The 22,982-nt window shown below is 47.0% G+C and overlaps 1 protein-coding gene across 1 annotated transcript; it reads right to left on the minus strand.

Moving 5' to 3' along the window:
• Positions 1-813: 813 nt before the first annotated feature.
• On the minus strand, positions 814-14,214 carry CNMD (chondromodulin). The gene is made up of 7 exons (XM_062020490.1): positions 14,143-14,214; positions 13,528-13,659; positions 10,941-11,081; positions 8,295-8,408; positions 5,463-5,616; positions 3,621-3,823; positions 814-1,029 (listed from the first exon to the last, which is right to left on the minus strand). The coding sequence occupies exons 1-7, from the start codon at positions 14,212-14,214 to the stop codon at positions 814-816; spliced, it is 1,032 nt and encodes a 343-aa protein (XP_061876474.1).
• Between the last annotated feature and the right edge of the window lie 8,768 nt (positions 14,215-22,982).

Consider the following 22,982-nt stretch of genomic DNA (forward strand, 5'->3'; position numbering starts at 1 on the left):
TTTATAAATACAGCGGCTGTTGCAGGTTCCGAAGGATCCTTGAGCCTCTTTGGTCTGCAACAGCACGTAAATCCTTTCGCCGTAGTAGCTGGATGACGGATACTTGCTAGACACTAGGGTGGTGTCGTGGATACAAGATCCTTGATGCTGGGGCTCCTTTGATGTTGGGATGTGCGAAGGGTTTAGATTCTGCGGCACATTCCCTTCCGCGGCCCCTTTCCCCGCTGTTTGTTTCCGATCGGGCACACGGCGCGCTTTCCCGCGGCCCCCGGAGCAGCTTTGTGGGAAAGGTATGCTGTAATTGCTTTATAACCATTCATAATGACCCGGCAGCTCGGGATGAATAGCAACGGGGAGCAACTTAACTTGTGATTTATTTAAGTAAGCTACATGGATGAAAGGTACTCTCAAGTGCACAAGTGGAGCTAGTTGCCTAATTGGACGTAAATTTTCACACGTAGCTCGGAAGAGAGGGTTTTGTTACGAAGGGCTGAACTTGGCTTGATGAGCAAGCCTCTGGACTGCTTAATCACTTTGTGACCGAAGTTTAATATCACATCTTATGGGAAGGGGGAATGTCTTCTTAGTTTTTGAATCCAGTAGGTGCTAGTATAGCCTTGTCATTTGTACTGCTAACAGAACATTAAGGTTTTTATTTACAGTTAGAATACCTGACCTTGCTTCTTTTTTTGGTGCAGCAACAGGCGCTTGGATTGTCAAAAGCCAGGATTGGCACCGCTGCTTCGGTTGTTTTCTTTCCTCTGGTCGTCATCTCATCCCTGCTCGTTTTGTCGAGGCTCCCTTTGCTTGATCTCACACGACCCCCATGATGCGGGCAACCCACCAGCTGCAGGGCATGATGATGCGGCAGGCGGTGCGGCAGCCCTGGTAGTTGTAAGGCCACGGGTAGTAGCCCAAGAGAGGCTCGCAGATTCTCTGGCACTGGGTGTAGCTTCGCCTGCATTCGATGCAGCACACACCCAGGTGGTCCAGCATGGGATCAAAAGCCATCCCTTCACCTTCCAGTTGCTGAAATGTAAAGTGTTAAAGGGCGCTAAGAGAACGCAGGATATACCGATGCTCCTGTTAACCCTACCAAGGCTGAAAACTGAGATCTTGGTCCTGCTGAAGTTAACTGAACTCTCCCATTAACTGACCCATGCAGCTTGCTTTATTTATATATTTCCTTTTGTCTCCTTCTGTTTGCTGGAAGAGTAGAATTGGTGCAGTCACCCGTGTGAAATGGAAAGAAACAACAGGGAGCTCTTAACTTTGCCATTTTTCTTCTACAGTCCTTGCAGCAATAAACTCCCGAGTTTTAAATATTAGTGATGGAAAGATTTCAAGACAGTTATTTGTGTCTTTTACCTAAACGACAGCGTCTGAAACATATTCTGGTTTTTAATGCTTTAAATATTGTATTTGAATGCTTTTTACAGGATTCCTGACAAACTATTCAGAAAGTGCTACCCAGGAGTTTTCTGAATATTCTGCCCTTGTCTTTCAATCTGCTTTCCCCCCCTCCCTGCTCCACCCTCTGGCACACTTAAGTGCATTGTGGACAGGGAGAATTCTGCTTATTCTGCATCTGACAGTAAGGAGTTACAATGGAGCAAGGCACGCGTAAAACCTGTAAAAGCAGGCTCTTGCTGCTGCCTTCACTCTTCATCGTTCCTTTTCACCTTTTCTGGGGAAATAAAGTAACCTGAATATTCTGCTTCTTGAAACTTATTTGCTCTTTTCCTATTGGTGTTATTTCAGGGAAAGCAACAGCAAAGAGCAAATGGTGGAGTAACGCTTGGCTTTCTATCTCAGCGTGTTTCATTCAGAAAACTAGCAGCACACTAAAGAGGTGGGGCATTGAAAAGGTGTCATCTCTTGTGTAGGCTTGCACAGGATGCTGGTGACAGTTTGGTGTCATTTGGGCAGAGAGGGAGGGTGTTTCCTTGGGCAGGGTTTCATCGTCCTTGAATTCAGATATCTGCAATGGGAACTTCTACACCTGAGCTCCTTGTGCAAACTCTGCTCGCAGTGGGTGAAGAGAAATAGCTCTAGGGAGGATTCATTTCATCCTACAGGAACATCCTACAGTGTAATCAGTGGTCCTTTTGAACCAAATAGGTTGGTCTCTAAAGAAAGGTTGGATATAGGCATCTACCAATAACTTGGTGAAGGTGTGTCCCACCCTGCAGGCTCAGGCAAGTCTGGTGACTGTTATCTGCCTGGATGCTCTCCATTTGGCCCAGGGGCCCTCTGGCTTGAAGAATGGACCTGTGGCAGTTGTTATTAGGAAGAACTTTTTCACTGAGAGGGTTGTTAGATGCTGGCAGAGGCTACCCAGGGAAGCAGTGGAGTCACCATCCCTGAAGATATTTAAAAGTTGTGTAGCTGAGGTGCTGTGGGACATGGTTGAGTGGTGGGCTTGGCAGTGTGAGGTTAGTGGTTGGACTCAACAGTCTTAAAGGTCTTTTCCAACCAAAGCAATTCTGTGATTCTTCCGCTGCCCTACAGACAGGGCAGCTCAGACCCCTTGGACATGGTCACATTCATAGCTGTGAGGAGAAGGTACATTCCATGCCACTGCTGTTTTACTGACCTCAAGAGAGAGACAATTTAGATCCACTTTATTTGGAGTGATTAATTTAAGTTTAATTAAGGGATGTCAACTCGGTAGAACACTGTCACAGTATAATGATCTCCTGCTGTTGCATAAATGTCAAGTCAAAGCCAAGACTCCTTTCTGAAGCAGGAGGCATTTATCTTGTGACAGTGTTGTATTAAAATGACTTACTCCTGCTGCACCAAATGGTGGGTGTAAATTGTCTGGCGCTGGTGCAGCAGACTGGAAGGTGCCTGCTGTAGAGGCAGCTCTCCTGCAGCGTGGCAAAGGGGCTGGGCCATGGCACAGCAGCACCAGTGCTGCTCCTGTGGATGGCTTCACCTCCAGGAGTGGGAATGAGTTTTGCCATAGTCATTCTCCACCCACCATTGCTGTCTCTAAACAGGTGCTACTCTGCTAATTGTTTGCTAGGCTAGGGCTGTTGATACTAAGAAAGAAGAGGCTGAGAAAACAGTTTTATTTGGCTCTGTACAGCCAGATGCTACTACTGCTGCTTTCCTCTGTAGTAGTCACTTCTGATGCTAGTTTCTATTTGAGGGCAAAGTGTGTTTCTAGCTACTGGATTCTGTCTTTACATTGTCAGCAAAGGATGGGGCTCAGCCATCTGATCAAGATCCGCTGCGATCTGTTCTCAGCAGGTGCCAACCTTATCAGATCTCTCTAGTGCTGCTTCCAGATGGACCTGGAAACCCTGAAAAGCAACTTGGCATCAACTTGCCTTAATCTTGCTGCCTCAAGCGCTTGTGCTTGTTTCAGACTCAATTCTGATGAAAACTCACATGAGTAGGGAGAAGAGGACTGAGGGAAGACTGTTTCGTGCTTCTTAGGTTTTACAGGTCTATAACTTTGGAGCAAAGCTGAACAGTCAAAAACTGCACAGATATAAACCAAAAAACCTCAGCAACCAACCAACCAAAAACCCACCAAGCCCCACATCACCACCATTACCTGTCTACAACAGTCTGGGGCTCTGCAAGAAGATTACAGTGCAAATACTTACATGATATGGGTTGTCTGGATTGAGAGTGTGGTCATTTTCTTGCCCCACCGGCCTGGTTTCGTTAGGCTGTTGACCAAGCTCTTGAGTCAGCTGTGCAGTGGGTGACCTGCGGTTTGCTTCTCCAGTAGCAACTTCCCAATCTTCCTCATCAAAGTTGGATTCTGATTGACGTTTGTTTCTCTTCATTTCTCGCCTTTGGTTACCTGAAGAAATAATTGGGAGATTATAATCTTATCTTCAGTATGACCTTGTATTTATCCACATGTTATCTAAGGTTTCAGTGATTTATTTAACCTCCAAATAAAAGGGGAGGAGGTGGGGGGCAGAGGGAAAGACTAAACTGTGTGTTGGCAAATTTGTTGAACATCCCCATGGGAGGTGCTTGTTTTCCTGTGTTGTATCTGCAGCCAATATTGGGCCAAAGGGGTATGAGACTGCCTTTTTCTCTTCCTTCTTCCTCATGAGGAGGATGTAAGGTGGCTTTCTGGGACTCCCTTGTGGTCACCGATATTAAGTCAGAAGTAGTTGCCAGCACTAGCAAGACAAATCCTATGCACTCCTTTTTATTTTTTAAGTGCTTTTGTGATAGACTGGTGTCCTGCCCCTGAAGGCAGCTGGTGAACCTGGTGGATGCAGCTTCTGGACATGCAAGGTCATGAGAAAAGTGAAAATCTTTGGCAGTTTGGATTCACAGGTGTTCTAAAATGTGGTAGTGTATGGGGGTTTTTTGTGTTAACTGGACCAAGGAAGAGTAAATCTTTTCAAGCTTTCTCTTCCCAAGCCTTGGAGGAGAAGTCACCTCCAGAAGTTACTGTCTCCCTGGTGACTCCTGAACACCTGTGTTAAGCCTGGCTCTAGGTGATGGGAGTACTCGAGTCCTTGGACTGCCCCCAGGACTTCATAAACTTCATCCACCAGTTGCCTAGTTAAAGCATCTTGTCCTTCCTTTCCCCTGGAGAAGCAGAGTAGGAAACAGGCTATGGTCCCAAATCAGGAGCTCAATACTTTGCAACTGTTGTCTGGGTACAGTATTTCTGCTACCTGGTGACAGCTTCCTAAACATTTTGGGGGGTAGTTAAAGCTGTTGCTTTGTTCTTTTGCAGAAGGAGGCTGAGCTCTCTGCCAATGGAGCTCTCTGCCAATGTTTCATCTTGTAGTAAGTCACCTATATAGGTTACATAAATTGTCTGAAAAGTAGAATCATAGAATGGTAGGTGTTGGAAGGGACCTTTAGAGATCATCTAGTCCACCCCCTCTGCAGAAGCAGATTCACCTAGATCAGGTCACATAGGAACGTGCTCAGGCGGGTCTTGAAGACTCCACAACCCCTCTGGGCAGCCTGTGCCAGGGCTCCCTCACCTGAACAGTGAAATAGTTTTTTCTGATATTTAAGTGGAACTTTTTGTGTTCCAACTTCATCCCATTACCCCTTGTCCTGTTGCTAGCTACTATAGAATAAAGGGATGTCACAACCTCCTGACACCCACCCTTTAGATATTTGTAAATGTTAATGAGATCCCCCCTCAATCTCCACCAGACTAACCAGCCCCAGTTCCCGCAGCCTTTCCTCATAAGGAAGATAAATAAATAATAATAAAATAGAAGAATAATAGAAAATATAAGAACAATAAAATAGAAGTATGGAAAATGTCTAATAAGTGTGGATAAAATCCCAACCCACAATCTTGGCACCTGCCTATCAGGGCTTGGGAAGAAGGGCTGGGCAAGGGAGGAAGGGACTCTGATTTCCCAGACATGCGAGTCTCTGTGGCAAACCTGATTTGGGGAAGGCTTTTAGATGGAGGGAGGGATAACATACTTTTCAAATCAAAGAAGTGTTACCTTTGGGATATGTCGGTCGCAGCCAGAAAATTGGAAGATCCCTGCAAAGCTCTAAAATTTTAGGGCTTAGGAAAGTGTTACGCTTGATAGGCTCATCTGCAGCCACCCAGATAAGGGAGTTTTCGTCAAATCTCACAGGCATGATTTCATCTTCCTGCAAATAGAAGAACATAAATCCTTTGCTGCTCAGTGAACAGTCATGTGCCTGCTTGCTGTTAATTCTTGACCATCAAACTATATAATCACCCACTGCAGCTAATACCAAGCATCCTTGTACTTCATGAATGTGAACTGATTGTATTGAGCCAAAGCCTGAATAAAAGTTATCGCCATTGAAATGAATGGCAAAACTACAGTCAGCTTTGCAGGGGCTAAGATTTCACCCATCTCTCTCTTGGAAGGGTTCTGCCTTGTGTGCAAGGACCAGATGGCAGAGACTTTTCAGCCCAAAGCACCATGTTTTCAGGTGGCAGAAATGTGTGAAGATCGACCACCTTCAGCAAGGCAGCAATGAAACACACCAGCTGAAAACAATACCCTGATCTTCTATCACACCCTGTTGTCGTTTGATGTACTCCCTAAGATATAACCATATTTACAATGGGGGATCAAGTGGGGGCAGGGGGAGGATTGTTTGGGAGTTTTAGAGAGGATTATATCTTGAGAACTGCTGCAGCTTCTGGTTTTAAGTCAACGATCGCTCTGATTAAAGGTCTCGTTGGGTAAATGCAATTCAATTGACCAGAAGCTTGAAGTGATAGTTAGAAGAGCCTGCCTTTTTGAAGTGTACCCTGAAGGTTTTTTGGTTCCTATCTTCAAAGTAACGCAGGAAAATGCCAGTGATTGATTCTTTAAAGTTGTTAGTTCAAAGTATTATTTTACATAAAATGTGTAAGTATTTTATAGCGACAGTGAAATATTAAAAGAAAAACAGCTTTTGAATCATGGAATCCGGTCTGATTTCCAAGTTAAAATTCTAAATTGCTTCCATAAAAGTCATCCAAACTTGTTATGTAACTGACTTAGATCAATTTATTCCGTCAAGTTGTTGTTCCTTTAGTGTGTTTATTGATTTCCTTTGTAGGTCTCCAGTCATTTAAGTTTGCTATCCAATCTGTCTAGTGAGAAGCGCTCTTTATGTGTATTCTCCCACTTGAGCTTTAATCAGCACCAGAAATACTCAAATCTAGTTTTCAGAAATAAAAATATCCTTTGTTTCTATTCGAGGCCGTGCTGACTTGTGAGCAGGCAGAGTTTGGGTACCCATAAAAGCTGATTTTAATCAACGCCTTTTATAGGTGGCATTGATTATGGCATGTGTTGCAGGAAAATGGCATGTGCATAGCTCCTCCTGAATACGTGCACATCGGAGAGAGAACTTGGGAAGTAAATACTGCTTTGCTATTCCTGTCATACATCCAGCCTGGAAAGTCAGGCAACAGGGAGAGGTTAATATCCCCACAGTAGCACCAAGTCAGCTGCTTTTTCTGGTGCACAGGGTTTGTTCCAGTGGTTGTGTAGGTGATGCTTCTGTGGAGAAGACGTGCAGAAAGCAGGACAAGGAAATAATAGGCTTACTGTAGCCAGGCAGAAGACTAGAAAGAACTTTCTACTTTAGGATGTCTTCAGCACTGTGACTTTCTTTCTTACAAAGGGATGAAAAATGGAAACCTTGACTTTAGGCAAAACTGCTAATGAAGTCAAGAAGCACAGCCTCCCTTTAAAATAAGGCCAGGTGAAAAAGACATAGGTCTCTGCCTGCAATTTAGGCAAGGACTCTTCCCCATCATGAGGAAAATCCCACTACCTTCACAGGGCTTTGTAACATTGCTGCTGTCTTGTTGATTTGATTTAGAAAGACCTTTTCCCCCTTTTGTTTTAAAGTAGATGTTCGGTAATCGCGGCATTATTGCAGGTAGGCATGGCCTTAATGCCACCTCTCTCCTAGCTAATCATGTCTGCTTTTGTTTTCTTGGGAGTGGAGCAAAACCAGGGAAAAGGGTTGTGGATCTGTGGTGCTCCAGCTCTCACTGGCATCCAGGCCAGTCATACTCAAGTCACTGGAGCTGCTCCTGAGTGAGTGACGGGTTTGGGAGTCTGAGCTCTGGGAAACATCGGGCTTTGTGCACCTAAAGCGATAGACATTTTTACAAATGTGATGTCAAGAGATATTTTGGCAGTTTCTGGGTGAGAACTGCAGCTTCTGTGGGAGCTGTGATGCACATTCCAGGAAATTCAGTTAACACAGTGTCCTAAAATGAAGTCTGATGTCATCTAAGAAGGCAAACCATTAAAATTTTTTGAGCTACTCTTTCTTCTAAGATAGCTAGGTTTTTGCAGCGATGTTTTTCACAGTTCCCCTTTATTGACTATTTCAGAGTACTTGAGTGATGGAGTCCTCACTTCTGCTCCAGAGTGTTCATGGAAATCTCCCAGGATCTACCACAATCCCACTTTGCATTGACTAAAGCAGCTGTGTCTTCTATGCTCTTTCTTCCAGTCTTGCGCACAGCCTGATTATCTCAGGCAGATGCTCTTGTCATTGAGATCTCCTGTGGATCTGGTAGAAGTTGGTCTATGGCTTCCCCCACTCACTAATCTGCAGCCTCTCACAGTGCCCCTTGGACACTGCCTCTGACACCAGTCTTAATGTTCTTGCTTTTCAAGGACCCTTGTCCATGAACCCTCAACTATCCCACCCGACTGTCAACAACCCTACCACTATCCACAATGCCTTTCAAATGTCATTTTAATATCTATTTAAACATTGCTGTAAAACCTTCTCTATACAAAGATTTGGTTTTAGAACCTCATAAATCAGTTACCACTTACCAGCTCAGAGGAGAGACTCGCTTTAGTCATAGCATCAACTTCAGGGACGTGAGCTTTTGGCTGAGCTTTGATGTAACACTTTTCTCCCTCAGCGAAACGGATTCCAGTTATGCCCTGTGAAAGCAGAAGGCAGGGGGTTGTGTGTGGCCCTCCAGCTCCCCACCTCCTCCCCAAAAGAAACCGCTTGAGCTCTGCTAAAATTGTCACTGAATTTTCCAGTCTGAAAGTTAAATCTTGTTTAAAACCAGTCACACCAAAACACTCTTCCCTCATCGTTTTAGCTCTACAATTTTGGTCAAACGGGTCTAGAAGTTTTTGCTCAGTTTCTGAAAGATTGGGGGTGTTTTATATAAGTGCTCCATGCCCACTGTAGGCTACTTGGAGCGACTCTGGTAAGGAATTAGCTGACAGGATTTGAACTGTAACTTAGCACCTAACGTAGGCAGCCTCAAAATTGTGTTGGTTGGTGGTGCGGTACCCTTATGATACATAGGTACAAAAATATGGGGGCAGCTTGGTCCAATTTATAGACATAGGCTGTGACAGCAAGAGGAAGCTTGTGATGGGAAATCTGGTGCAGAAATCTATTTGTGGGACCTCTTCATCTGGCCTAGGAGGCTGAAATGCAGTTGTCTAAACCATGGATGTCTAGTCTTAAGCAAGTGTATCCTAGCAGTTGCAGAGGGTTGTAGGTCTCCTGGGAGTCCTGGGTTGTATTTGCCAGCCCTCTGCCAGCACCTCGGGCACGGATGTTTTGGCACAAGAACATTGTCTGTTGTTTTCTGTGTTTCTGCTGTAGGTTTTTGGGTACCCTTAGGAAAGCTCTCTCATGTTATTATTTTAGATACCTCATTGTAGATGACACAACTTCTACATCTTTCATAAGGTTGCACCAGCTTCATTCAACCACCTAAATACAATTTACTGGTGCTATTTGAGGTGTGTTGGTTTTGTGCCTAGCCTCTAACTGCCAGGGCAGGAGGACATCATGACACCTTTCACCTGCCTCATACAGGCATCATGGGTGCCTTGGGCATTTAGTGCAGCTTGAGATGGATGGTTCCTGAGTCTTGCCCTGTGTGCCTGCATGTCCTGGACAGATGCCCATCAAAATAAAAAGCAGTGAGGGAGGGGATGGCAATGGGATGCAGGGAAAATAATGGACTTTGTGGTGCACTGAGCATGCAGGGAGTATCCTCATATTGCCAAATCCAAGTCTTCACAACCATTTGAGCAGTGCCAGTAAATCCAAAGCTGCAAATGTAAATACTTGGCCACTGGAAGCCCATCTCTTTGAGTTTTTTCTCTTTTGTGTGCATTCTTGGCTCGGGATCCCCTTGGCAGCATCCCCTTGCTCTCATCGAGCCTGTTCCTATCCCAGTCCTGCTGTAAGGACAGGCAGGTGCCATCCCTAGGGGGTCCCAGTGGCTGACTGGTGCTGGGGGCTGATTGCTGACCAGGCTGTGGCCAGCAGTAGCTTACCAGCAGCACGCAGGGAGGCAAGATGTACTCAGCATTTCTCCAGTGGGCTGGTGTGCTTTTATGCAGGTGTGGAATGGAGAATGCAAATTCAAAGAGCTGTTATGGGTGCTCTTGTTCAGCTGCTAATAATGTTGCTATGGTGATGTTGATGAGAGTTTCATAAAGCTGAACAGAGACTGTTGGAAAAATAAGGGTCCTGGTTCTTCTGGCTTGGATCTGTTTGTACTTGCTGAGAAGCCAAGGAGCTGAATTTCCTTGCCTTACTAGCTTCACCAAGGGGAAGGTGACAGCTCCAGAAGCTCTGGGTAACTAACTCTTCGTAACAGCAGCATCTTTATTTTAGGTGCTGCTTTGACTTACAGAGGACTTACCTCTGAAGCCGAGTGTTTTGCACCTTAGAACGTTGATTTCAGGATCTAGGCCCTATAAATAGGTTTCTGCAGTGTCACATAGATGTGCCTTTAAAAGCTCAAAGGTGGTACAGCCCAGTGAACCCCTGAACTGTTGAGCTCTGCTGAGATTCAGCACCTGATAGTTGAGGCTCTGTGCTGAGCTGCCACAGCCAAATTGCTGGAGTACCCAAATGTGTTTGCTGTCAGCTCAGTGGCCCGGCACTGTGTGTTTGGTGCCCAAATGCATGAGCTACGTTAGATGCCTCTGTCCTCTTCCCTGGGGATGAATCCATCTTTGACCTGCAAGCCTGCATCCAGTGCTGTGTGCTGGTCTCTCCTTGGTGTCTACTTGGTTTTCTGTGTTGACTCTGTGCTCCTAAATGGTGATATTTTAAGGAGAGGAAGTGGGGTTTTTTTTCCAGTTCAAATCATATGAAATCAGGCAAGGGCTGTGTCACAGCCTGCCAGACATTCTTCTAGCAAGACCTCAAGGACAAGTGTTGTAGCTCTGTCCAATGGTTTGAAAATGCAGTGTGTTGCTTGCAGCCAAATGTGATGCAGCCTCATTTATCCTGCTTCCCAGAGTGGGACCTGGCATAGCCTATCCTTGGGCTTTGTTTTGAAGGAAACTACCTGTCTCACTGTGAAAGCAAGCTGGGAGAGCAAGGATGTTTGGATAGCTGGGAACTGGAACCTGAGACTGACTGGGGCAGAGAAGTTGGGGCAGGGCAGGGTATCTACAGCACTGGAGGACAAAGGTGATGATACTTACAATCTGAAAATCATGAACTTCAACAGCCTCTTCTCTCCCACTTCCTGTTTTGAATGTCTCCAAGTTGTTTCTGGCATCTATTTCCATTGATCCATCTTGTACTTTTCCATTAATGCTCATAGTATAGTGAACATTGTACACCTGGAATCGATAAAAGAGCAGTAGTCCCCATCAGTAATTGCTTATTGCCTTCCTCCTACTCCAGGCCATGGGTCAATCCGCCTGTCATATTCCTATTCAGGTCCTAACTTCTATTTCTGTAGGTATTTGGTAACCTTCCACCACCCAGCACCACATGTCGCCATCAGGGCAGTCTGGCAGTGGAGCAGGTTGCCCAGAGAGGTTGTGCAATCTCCATCCTTGGAAGTTTTCAAGTCCTGACAGGATAAAGCCGTGAGCAATTAGCTCTGACCCCATAGCTGTCCCTGCTATGAGCAGCAGGTAGGACTAGAGACCTCCTAAAGGCCATTCTACAAGGAGTGTTCATTTTTACTTAAAAACCAGTGTGAAGTGAGTCCACATCCAGGCTCAACTTAAAAACTTTCTTCTAGGCCATATTTTAGGAATTGCTTCTAAGCTGGCATGATTCTAAAAGCAGAGCAGGAGTGAACATCCTCCTCTGAAGGAGGCCAACCCCTATTTGTCTCTTAGGATGTTCTGCTGAGGTGCAGGAAAACAGTTTCCTCTTGAATATAAACATGCTTCCCGGCTTGTAATGGATGTGAACTTTGTTTAAATTGGATGTGAAGTTGCATAGACTCGTATTTTCCTTGTCAGCACATTTCCTCTTATCCTATTTTCAATGAGGAAAGCTGCAGTGTGGTTTGTATTTGCTGAAGGACCACAGTCTGGGGAGGGGTTTAGCGATTCTCTTGTGCAGCTCTGCTAAAAGTGCTGCACAAGCAGGTTTTTTTTGGTCTTAAAAAAAGCCTTACAGCATTTTAATGAAAAATTTACACTGACAGCTAGAGACAAATTTCTTCTTCTCTCACCTTCGCTCAGGAAAGTCTAAGGTGCTAAAGATTTATGGCTCATCAGTTATACAAGTTCAGCCACATATTCTTCGCTGTCTGGGACTCCTGTTCGACGTGGTCCATAAAACCAAACCAATGTACCAGCTGAGGGCTGAGCTAGAGCTGGGACTTTGTTACCCCTGACAGTTGCTGGAGAATTTAAAGATTAGAAATAGAAATCTTACATGTTTTTTGGTGTTTTTTTAAAATGAATAATGAGTATTTTTTTTTAATGAAGAACTTTTACAGTTGTTTCCTAAACGTTCACAAGCCAAGCGTACCCTTCTGAGTTTGAAGGCAGCTTGGAAAAAGAACTAAGCTTTCCCAATGTCTTTACCTGGAGTTGGTCTTGGAAGCTTAATGGCAACTCTGAACATGGCACACTTCACAAAGCAGAGTTTAGATGATGGGGGAATTTGTCCTGTACTCGGCCTTGCACCCACCCAGTCAGAGCTGAACGTGCTGTACTCCCTCCCTCTCTACCTACCCATCCATCCAGATCCCTCTCTCTTTTCAAAAGCTCACATAAGCTCTTGCAGCACATCCTGGAGGCCAGCAATGTGTCCTGTCTTTTTGGCATGAAACCTTGTGCTTTCTCTCTGATCATCTGTGTTATTCCTACATGCAGAGGTGTATCTCACTGGGGTGTATCTGCTCTGGCTGTGGGGATTCGCACAAGGCTCTCCTTGATGGGGACTGGGGCATGGCTGGAGGCAGTACAAAACTTCTTCCAAAGTAAATTCAGGGATGCTAACTGCATTCATGGAGCAAGTTACATTCATGTGTGCACTGTCACGTTTCAAATATGCTTTAAGCCAAAATCTTAGGTAAACAGAACAAAAAAGAGCTAATATATAAACCTGTTCTAATGCTCTAAAGTTTGGTTCTTTATCAACTTTTGGTTCTATCAGCTTCTCCATTTTGCTCTTTGCATACTGTTGGGTTTTTTTTATGTACCCCACAAAATGTAAATAATAAAACTTATCATGCCTTTAAAAACTGTTCCACATCTGCTAACCATAAATGCCTGTGTGTATACACAGTTGTACAAACGACCAGAATGGTGCCTGTTAATGGGTTAAATATAGCCTTACATAGTTGAGGGTCCAGGTAGAATCTGGACCAAGAATGCAGATGATGTGAAGAAGGAATTTACACCTTTCAATGCCTTTTTTGTCCTGAGAGCTGGAGTTTGCCCAGGATGTGAATCCCTGGGGACTTGTTGGGGTTTGAGTTTGCTGAGGATTTGTAAGAAGAGATCAATGTAGAGTCTGTGCTCTCAAAAATATATCTCATGTTCATTAATAAATGTGCTTCCACAAGGCTCCATCCAAACAGCCAGCAAAGATAACGCTTAAGGGACTGGTCTTTAGGTGTGTGTGCTTGGTTTTTTGGGGATTGTTTTTCTTTTTTTTTTAAAAAAAAGCATGGAAAAATTAATAATGATCTACTTAAAGGCCTCTTTATCCACCTGGCAAGAAGTTTCCAGCCTGTGTCCCTCCTGCCACGCAGCACCCTCCCCGCCTCGCTCCCCGCGAGGGTCCGTTTCCAGGCTGGGCGGCTGCCGCGCTCACCTGCCGCTCCGTGGCTTTCCAGAAGTAGAAGGCGCCGATGGCCCCGGCCAGGAGCAGGAGGGCTCCGGCGATCAGCACCGCGGCTCCCGCCTTCAGCAGCCGCCCCGGCCCAGGGGCCGCCGCCGCGTACGCCTGCGGAGAGCGGAGTTCCGTGTGGGCAGAGCCCGGGACGCCTCGGCCGCAGACACCTTCGCCCCGGGATACCCTTTCGGGTCCTGGCCCGGTACGGTCCTGACCGCCCCGACCCATCCAGGACCGACCTAATGATGATCTACCCTGTGCCGATCCGATCCGTCCTATCTCATCTCGATGCGACCCGACTCGACGCGACCCATCCCATCTCGACTTGACCTGACCCGACCCATCCCATCCCGACCTGACCCGACCCATCCCATTCCATATCAACTCGACCCGACCCGACCCGACCTGACCCATCCCATCCCCATCTGACCCGACCCATCCCATTCCATATCAACGCGACCCGACCCAACCCGAGGACGATCCGTTCAGCGCTGATCCGATCCGCCCTGTCTCATCCCGACCCGACCTGCTCGGTCTCGTTCCGTCCCGACCCGTCCCGCGCGGTCCCTCCCGCTGCCGCCCGGCAGCACTCACTGGGGGCAGGCACTGCTCCACATCGTCGGGCCCCACTCGCGCGATGGGCACCTTCTCGGAGCCCTCTGCCATGGCTGCCGCGGGAGGGAGAGCTGCCCTGGGCTCCGACACCGCTCTCCCGGCCCCGCTGCCGGCCCCGGCCCCGGCGGGGGCAGCACCGCCCCGACCCGGCCCGGCCCCGGCAGGCGCGGTGATGGGCAGCACCGCCCCCCTCCCCGGGCACAATGAGCCCCTTCAGCTGCTCAGCGGCCGTTGGAGCTCACTGCGGCTGTGACCCCCGCTCCGTGACCTTCCATCCCAACTCGGCTGCTCCCCTCGGCTCTGGGGCTTGTCTTCAGCTTTGGAGATGGGGGAGTCAGGAAGGTGCAGGGGATACAACCTCCTCCCTACTCCCCCTGCACCATGCCATTGCAGAGAGGAGAGGTGCCCCGTCAGACAGACGGCCGTTGTATGCATCTCTGTTTATGTTTCTGTTCTCCTCTCTTCTCTGTTTTTCTCATGTGGCAGGTCTGTGTCTCCTTGCTCAGCTGTTGCACGCTACCGACGTGACCCTCCATCTTAAACCTCTTGTGATGCTGGCAGCAGAGGCCAGCGATGAGCCTGTCTCGCTGAGGCTGATCCCAGCTTTGTGTGACCTCAAGAGGCAGGGTTGGCTCCTGCATTTCCTCCACTTGCCTCTCCTCTGCACCCCACTCCAGAACTGCACAAATCTTCCTTGTTTTTCAGAGAAAACTCAGGCCCTGCTGATGGCCTTGCATCCAGGTGCTTGGATCCCTAGAAGCATGATCCCCATTTTCCTGCCCTTCAATCCAAATTTATCCTTCCCATTGATTATTATTGTTAACAATCAGACCTTAAATAAAAAATTAACTGGCATAGTTGCCACCAAAAATAAACACAATCACAGCTCATTAAATCAAGAGTGAAGCCTACCATGCAACTTCCTAAACTAGGGCATATTCCAGCCCACTCTCGGATGACATACTGTTGTAGGTTGGGGCTAATAATAAGATTATGATCCTCTTCATTAGCAAGTATTTTGTTACACCAAAAATCTCATGAATGGATATGTCTATCTTGGCAAAATATGAGAATCCCAGCCTTTGATCTCAAACCTCCGTTTAGCGTCGCTGCTTTAAAAAGACAGATTTATTTTAAGGCTCCTGTGCCTGTCTCCCATGAGAAAACGTGCCACAGGGAGGGAGAGCTTGCCCAGGAAGAGCTGCTGCTCGCTGGGGTTTGGATCACTTGAGCTGCTTCCCTGTGGCTGAAGTGGGGGAGAAACGGCCCCTGATACCCATCTGAGCACCCAACGACTCCCCGGGATGTGAATGGAAGGACAGGGGGAGACTGTGACATCTTGTCTGGAGAAAGGACAACTGAGGGCTCAGTGTTGAGGAGGAGCCTCAGCAAAGACACTGTTGGTGCAAGAATCACAGAATCTTAAGGGTTGGAAGGGACCTCGAAAGATCATCTAGTCCAACCCCCCCCCTGCCAGAGCAGGACCACTTAGAGTAGGTCACACAGGGACTTGTCCAGGTGGGTTTTAAGAAGGCTGTGGCATTTGAAGCTGTTTAGCCTAGAAAAGTGAAGATTAAGGGGGGACCTCATCAACACAAGTACTTGACGGGAGGATGGGGCAATGCTTTTTTCTGTGGTGTTTAGTGGCAGGACAAGGGGTAACAGGCATAATCTGGAACACAGAAAGTTCCACTTAAGGGAGAACTTCTTTCCTGTGAGGGTGAGGGAGCCCTGGCACAGGCTGCCCAGGGAGGATGTGGAACCGATGGATCTCCTTTTCTGGAAGTTTTCAAGACTTACCTGGACACATTCCTGTGTGACCTGATTGAGGTGAACCTGCTTAAGCAGAGGGTGTGTCTGGGTGATCTCTAGAGGTCTCTTCCCACCCTGACCATTCTATGATTCCACGATGAGAAAGAATCGATGTAATTAATACACCCGTGCTGGATATTAGCGGCGTTGCCTTTGCTCCAGGTGGCGTGCAGTGAAGTGCACTATCACCCCTGAGAACACAGAAGATGGTGTCAGGGGGTTCGCCCTTGCCCTGCTGATAGGCTGTGGTGACCCTGGCAGGTTTTGGCTTGTGCAGCCTCCTGCCACCCCAGGCAATGGTTGTCAGCTACGAGCCCATCTGCAGGGTTCCTGACTGCCTGTCCTGTCCTTGGCACACTGTGGTATGTGGTGGGTTGTGCTCTCCTGGGGAGGTGTGGGTGGGAGCCAGCCATTCTGCCCAAACCCTAGGAGAGAAGCTGTGCAGCGTTTCCACCTCAAATCAAGGTGCAAATCCCCAGAGTAATCCTCCAAACATATTTTTCTCATGCAGGGACCAATCCCAGATTATTTTTTCCCCACCTCAGAGCATCGCTGCCTCTTCTTCTTTTGTTCCACAGGCAGATGAAGAGCAGCATGAAATTTCAAGCAGACAGAAGAGAAAAAAATGTTCCTGTTATACAGTTTGCAGCTTACCACCTCTAGTTAACCCCTCTGCTCACGCTTTGCCTTTTGTGTGGGTGCATATTTGTTTTCCTTGGAGGATATGAGGAGAGCATCTTTTGCCATGTGATTGATTAGGTGACAAGAGAGAAAACAGGATTCTTAGGAGTTTTTTCAGCCAGATGCAAATCTGTGCAAACAGCTCAGCATTCAGCAGCTCCAGACACTCTGCAGAGTGCAAAGTCGAGTGCAACAGACAGTATTTGCAGGGTTTAGGACAAAAAAACGTGACTTGCCTTTCACCAGCTGAATTCTTCATTTGCAATAAAGGTGGCAATGATACTAGTGTCTGAGTTGGGTCTCCTGTCTAAATAACATGTGTGTGCTCAGCTGGATTAAGCCAACTTCTGAGGCTGGAAATCATAATAACGGTCTTTTACAGGACAGCCTTTCTGGTCATCTAATACTATTATCCTCTGAGCTGAAAAGCATTCCAGAGTACTTGGGAGTGCCACAATGAATATGAGGTTGCTTAGCTGATAGTGCTGGCGTGTCTCAAGCAAGCACATTTTCTCATTACTTTTCAGTTTTAAAAAAATAGTTTAGAAGCAGAAATGGAGACATTAAAAATGAGAAGGATTTGGTGATGCTGTGTGCCTTCCCCCAAGTCTCTTGTGGTATCTTATGCATTTCATTTGCATTTTCTAAGTGTTCCAAATAGTTATTTGAACTCTGTGGTGGCCCAAACAGAAATTTCTGAGGGCTACTGGTACCAGGCACCGGATTCATTGCTCTGCCTTTGCATGGTTTTACACCACCATAACATGGTGCTAATTCAGGCCCAATTTACTTGATGTCTCTTCAAAATAACCAAAGTCCTTTAGGGAAAGAAGTCCTACAGAAAATGCAAATCTTGGCTTTGGTATTGTAGTGGGTTGGCTCTGTCTGGATGCCCACCAAAGCTGCTCTATGACACTCCTCCTCAGCTGGGCAGGGGAGAGAAAATGCAATATAAGGCTCCTGGGCTGGGATAAGGACAGGGAGAGATCACTGACCAATTACTGTCATGGACAAAACAGACCTGACCAGGGGAAATTAGTTTATGACCAATCAAGTCAGAGTAGGAGGAAGAGAAATGAAACCAAACCTGAGAAACACCTTCTACCCACCCTTTGCTTCTTCCCAAGTTTAACTTTACTCCCAGTTTCCCCTACTTCCTCCCCTAAAGCAGCACAGGGGGAACAGAGGCTGTGGTCAATTCATCATGGATTGTCTCTGCTGCTCCTTCCTCCTCAAGGTGAGGGCTCCTCACACTCTTCTCCTTCTCCAGTGTGGGATCCCTCCCATGGGAAACAGTTCTCCATAAACCTCTCCATCATGAGCCTTTCTCACGGGCTACACTTCTTTGTGAACTGCTCCAGTGTGGATCCCTTCCACAGAGTGCAGTCCTTCAGGAACAGACTGTTCCAATGTGGGTCCCTCATGGGATCACAAGTCCTGTCAGGAAACCTAATCCAGTACAGGTCCGCAGATCCTGCCAGGAACTTGCTCCAGTGTGGGTTTCCCACAGGGTCACAGCCTCCTTTGGGCATCCACTTGCTCCGGTGTGAGGTCCTCCCCAGGCTGTAGATGGATCTCTGCTCCCCTGTGGCCCCTATGGCTGCAGGGGCAGGGTCTCACCATGGGCACCACGGGCTGCAGGGGGACCTCTGCTCCTCCTCCCCCTCTTTCCTCACTGACCTTGGTGTCTGCAGAGTTGATTCTCTCAAATATTCTCACTGCTTTCTCATGGATGCTGTTTTGACGCAGTGTTTTTTCCCCCTGTTTAAATATGTTAACCACAGAGATGTTTCCAGCACTGCTGATGGGCTCAGCCTTGGCCAGTGGTGTGTCCATCTTAGAGCCAACTGGCAATGCCTCTATGGGACAAGGGGAAGTTTCTGACACGTTCTCACAGAAGCCACTCCTGTAGCCTCTCCCATTACCAAAACCTTGCCATGGAAACTGAATACAAAGCTTAACCTGCGACAGCCTGAAGATTTAGAGAAATAAGGATTCTGGCTGGTATTGAGACTAAGGGATGAAACCCCACATATGTATGTCATCACCACAGCTGTCATCTCTGCAGTGGCCCTTGACATTGTGGTGTCCCATGACATTGTGTTGCCCCTGGGATGCTTGGCTTTTCCTCCCCTCTCCCCAAGTCTGTGCTGACACTATCCTCTCTTCTTTGACACTTTCAAACACCAAACTCATACATTTTCCTGGTAGGCTATGACATTCTCCCTGGAAAGCCCTGCAACATCTCCTGCTCTGATGCCAATCTCTGGAGAAGATGGGTATCCCTGTTTGCTCTGCTTGGGGTGCACCCTCAGTGGGACAGCAGGGCAGAGCTGAGCCGGCCTCACTATAAAGGATGGCCAGAAATGTGCTGTGTGCAAGACCTCGCTCACCCCAAATCCTTGCTCTCCTCTCCTGCAGTTGGGTGAGGACATATGGCCCATCATGATTTGCTCCTCTTCACCCCAGGACATTAAAAGCTGGTTTGTTTTTCCCCGGGGCTGAATCCCATCTATCCATATGTCTTCATCTTATTCTTCTTAATTTAGCTAGTGGCTGTGCCTTCTGTTTTCCTTGAAGTAAAAGAATAAAATAGAATAACTAGCTGTCATTACATGCCTTCATTCCTACTTTTAACGATGTGGCCTCTTTTGTAGCTATTCTGTGTAAATTGCTCATAGGCTACTTTCTTTCTTAACCTCCAACTACAGCTTTGTGCTTTGGAGGTAGTTATTACCTTAAACAACTTGGTAGCATCAGTCTGTTTCTTTCCCAGAGGCTTCTTTACACTTTGATGAGAAATCTGTTAAGTTTCTTTTTTGCTTTGTAGCAACAGCACCGCCTGGCCTTTGTTTTTTTCCCCCCTCATCCAAAAGCACCCATGAATCAACTATATTTCTCTTTTTCGATCTGTGCACTGTTCTTCAAATAACTTCATGACCTGACTTTAGAGAATATTTCCAACGAGATTGTCCCTGAGGTGCCTGCAGCACCAGAATGTTTTCCACAAATCCAATCTCTTGAAACATGTGTTTTTCTCACCCTTCTAACAACACTTTAAACCTCTTTTTTTTTTTGTTACTTTCATTATCTTTGTGAGACATTTGCACAGGTTGATGCCAGCAAGTTTAATCCTTATTCACTTATGCTCTGTTCTTCCATTTAGCTTCTTATATCAGGCTTTCTTTGATCCAACCTATAATACCTCTTCCCCCAGATTCAGATTCCTACTTTAAAAAGACAAATTATGCAAAAGAAAACCCCTCCCTCACATCAAATTTCAGAAACTAAACCTGTGAAAGAACCCATAAACAAACATGTCTTCTGCTAAATTTAGTACTGGCTGATTTTTTGTTGTTGTTGCTTTGTATTTCTTTTCATGACAGAAATGACCATGAAGACAGTGACATATCCACCGAGGTGGTCCAGGACCTCCTTGTTTTGCTGCTGAAGGCTGCAAGAGCTGGGTTCTCTCTGAGGAGTGCTCAGTGTAGGACATGATGGAGAAAACAGCACAGTTCTCACTGGAAAACCCATCAGACTGTGTCATGGCTCAACTGGAGCCATGGACCTCTTGGATGAATGTTTCCCCGAGAGATAAAAGATAGGGTACAGAGAAACCATGTGCAGTCATGATTTCTAGGCCCTCTCTCCACAGCCTTCCTTAAAAAATCAAGCTCTAGTAACAACAACAATTGTAACTTTGGCCTGGCTAGGGCCCAGTCTCCTTTCCCAAAGATTTGATTTGACAAGCCTGGAGTAGCAGGGTCCTCATGAGTGTTTGGTGTGGATGGCTGAGGGGAGAAAATGCTTGAAAAATAGTATGGATAAAGCTGGAGACCTTTCACCTTGAGCAGCCTGGAAGAGTGAGGGATGGAGGGAGGAATAGCAGCTTGTGAACCTGGAGAGCTGGTGGAGATGGAGGAGGGATTGTGAGCTCCTGGGAAGAGCCTGTCTGCCTTGGGGCTCACAGTCATTGCTGCTCCCAGTGCAGCCCTTTTTCTTAGGGCTTGCTCGATGGTGGCACAAGCAGACATTTCCCTGGTATTCCCTAAACCCAAAAGGAAGAACTGTCAAATAATATAAACTACACATATAGTGTAGTTTATAACCTGACTCTCTGGCCCATATACAGCCTGGGGGAGCGGAGCTGGAAAACACCACTGCAGGAAACCACACTAATTGGAGAGGAAGTGACAGTGGCCTCTATCCACCAGTTTGTCATCTGTGCAGTCCTGTGAGTGCAGGGGTGAATCACTGCTGGGCTGGGGGGAATGCTGGGGAGGGCTGAGGATTTCCCTGCTTCTTACCACAAGGCTCCCTCCTTGCTGACAGACTTTCTGGTTGCTGCCTCAAACTGCTAGCCTGTCCTAGCACAGTCTGCCAGAGGTGGTAAGGGCTTGTCTCCAGGCAGTTTTGGGGCTGTTTGGAGGGAAGAAGAAGAGTTAGCTTTCAGAGATATAGATAAATGCTCTGCAGTATTACCCTAGGTGCAGAGAACTGCCTTGCCGCTGCTCAGCCTCCCTCTCCTTGAAAGTATCCACTATATATGGCCTTGGTGGTCCAGAGGAGATGCTCAAAGTAGCTGATTTCCTTGCCTCTGCCCACAGAAAGGTAAACTTGTCACTGATCACAATCACACACTAGTCACTCCTTCTGCAAAAAAGGTTGGCTGCAGCTGCCCCAGAGCCTCTTGTTGCCATAAGGGATGAGAGCTGGCCAAGACAGCAAGCAGCTCTGTGGGAGCGATGTCCTTGTGCAAGCTTGGCCCGATGAAAAGAGCTTTGTTCCCCCACTGCCTGCACCTTTTGGCACTGAAGAAACCTGCACTCCAGCTGTGGCAATAGTGGCTTTAAAGACGGAGGTGACTGGCATAGCCTTGGCTCTGTGGTCACGGCGCAGCTGGGTGGTCCCTCATGCGATGAATTAGTTAATGTGTGAGGAGGTTGGTGGAAGGCATAAAGCAGCGAGCATTTCTCTCTCCTGCTAAGGATAATGCATTTTAAAGATCAACTTGGGTTTGCCTGCAATGTGATTTGTTTAATTATTTAAATCCCGTTAGCATATTTTCCTCAAGGGATGGAAAATCCTCAGTGAAGGGATCCTTACACCAGGACAGAGATCTCTGTTGTATGCTGAAGGTCCAGCCACCTGCACCCGTCCCAGCATGTTGCATGGCAGAAACATCCTGCAAATACCCACCTTCCCAACTCCACAACATGCCTCATGCCAGCTTCTTCTCCAGACCTACAAGTCCCCAGTCACTAAAGAGCACTTTGTAGGGCAATTGGATTTATAAGTGGAAGGTACTTTGTCTGGATAATGCTTTTTAAGGCACTTCTCATCCTCAGCCCTTTCCCAGCCTGTGCTTTGTTGGGCATGTCTGCATGGTGCAGCATGGGATATCCAGAGAAATACATCTGGGACTCTTGTTGATGCCCAAGGAAGAGCTTTCTGGTTCAGGAGTCTCATCTCTGCACAGCTGCACAGTGGAGGACGGTATGATGAGGTGCAGAGAAGGTGTGGGAGAAAATGGCCCTACCACAGGACTGGTCTGACAGGTTCATAGAATCATAGAATCATAGAATGGTAGGGGTTGGAAGGGACCTTTAGAGATCATCCAGTCCAACCTCCCTGCAGAAGTAGGTTCACCCAGATCAGGTTGCATAGGAACATGTCCAGGTAGATCCTGAAGACTTGCAAGGAAGGAGACTCCACACCCTCCCTGGGCAGCCTGTGCCAGGGCTCCCTCACCTGAACAGTGAAATAGGTTTTTCTTATGTATAAATGGAACTTTTTGTGTTCCAGCTTCATCCCATTACCCCTTGTCTTCTTGCTAGATACCATAGAAAAAAGGGATGTCTCAACCTCCTGACACCCACCATTTATATACTTATAAATATTAATGAGATCCCCCCTCAGTCTCCTCCAGACTAAACAGCCCCAATTCCCGCAGCCTTTCCTCATATGAAAGATGCTCCAGTGCCCTGATCATCTTGGTCACCCTGCACTGGACTCTCAAAAGAAGTTCTCTGTCCCTCTTGATCTGGGGAGCCCAGAACTGGACATAGGACTCCAGATGACACCAAGACAGAGTAGAGGGGAAGCATAACCTCCCTTCATTTGCTGGCCACACTCTTCTTGATGCATCCCAGGATGCCATTGATCTCAAGTGCAATTACTCTGCCTGAAAACAATTTTTTCCTCCATTTCACTAAGCCTGTGTGACAAACAGCAAGTGTAAGATTGATTCCACACCACCGAAGTGCCAAGGAATGGTGCCTCTCCCTTCTCTGTAACCCCATGAAGTGCCAGCTTGGCAGCTC

The sequence above is a fragment of the Colius striatus genome, chromosome 1, assembly GCF_028858725.1.
Source record: "Colius striatus isolate bColStr4 chromosome 1, bColStr4.1.hap1, whole genome shotgun sequence".
Classification (NCBI taxonomy): domain Eukaryota; kingdom Metazoa; phylum Chordata; class Aves; order Coliiformes; family Coliidae; genus Colius; species Colius striatus.

What these genes read in the sequence shown, in the direction of transcription:
- CNMD (XM_062020490.1), bottom strand. Translation starts at nt 14,214, where the DNA reads ATGGCAGAGGGCTCCGAGAAGGTGCCCATCGCGCGAGTGGGGCCCGAC. An exon ending in TGGAGCAGTGCCTGCCCCCA is followed by an intron (nt 13,660 to 14,142) that starts GTGAGTGCTGCC and finishes CGCTCTCCGCAG; the next exon opens with GCGTACGCGGCGGCGGCCCC. An exon ending in GCGACCGACATATCCCAAAG is followed by an intron (nt 3,824 to 5,462) that starts GTAACACTTCTT and finishes TTATTTCTTCAG; the next exon opens with GTAACCAAAGGCGAGAAATG.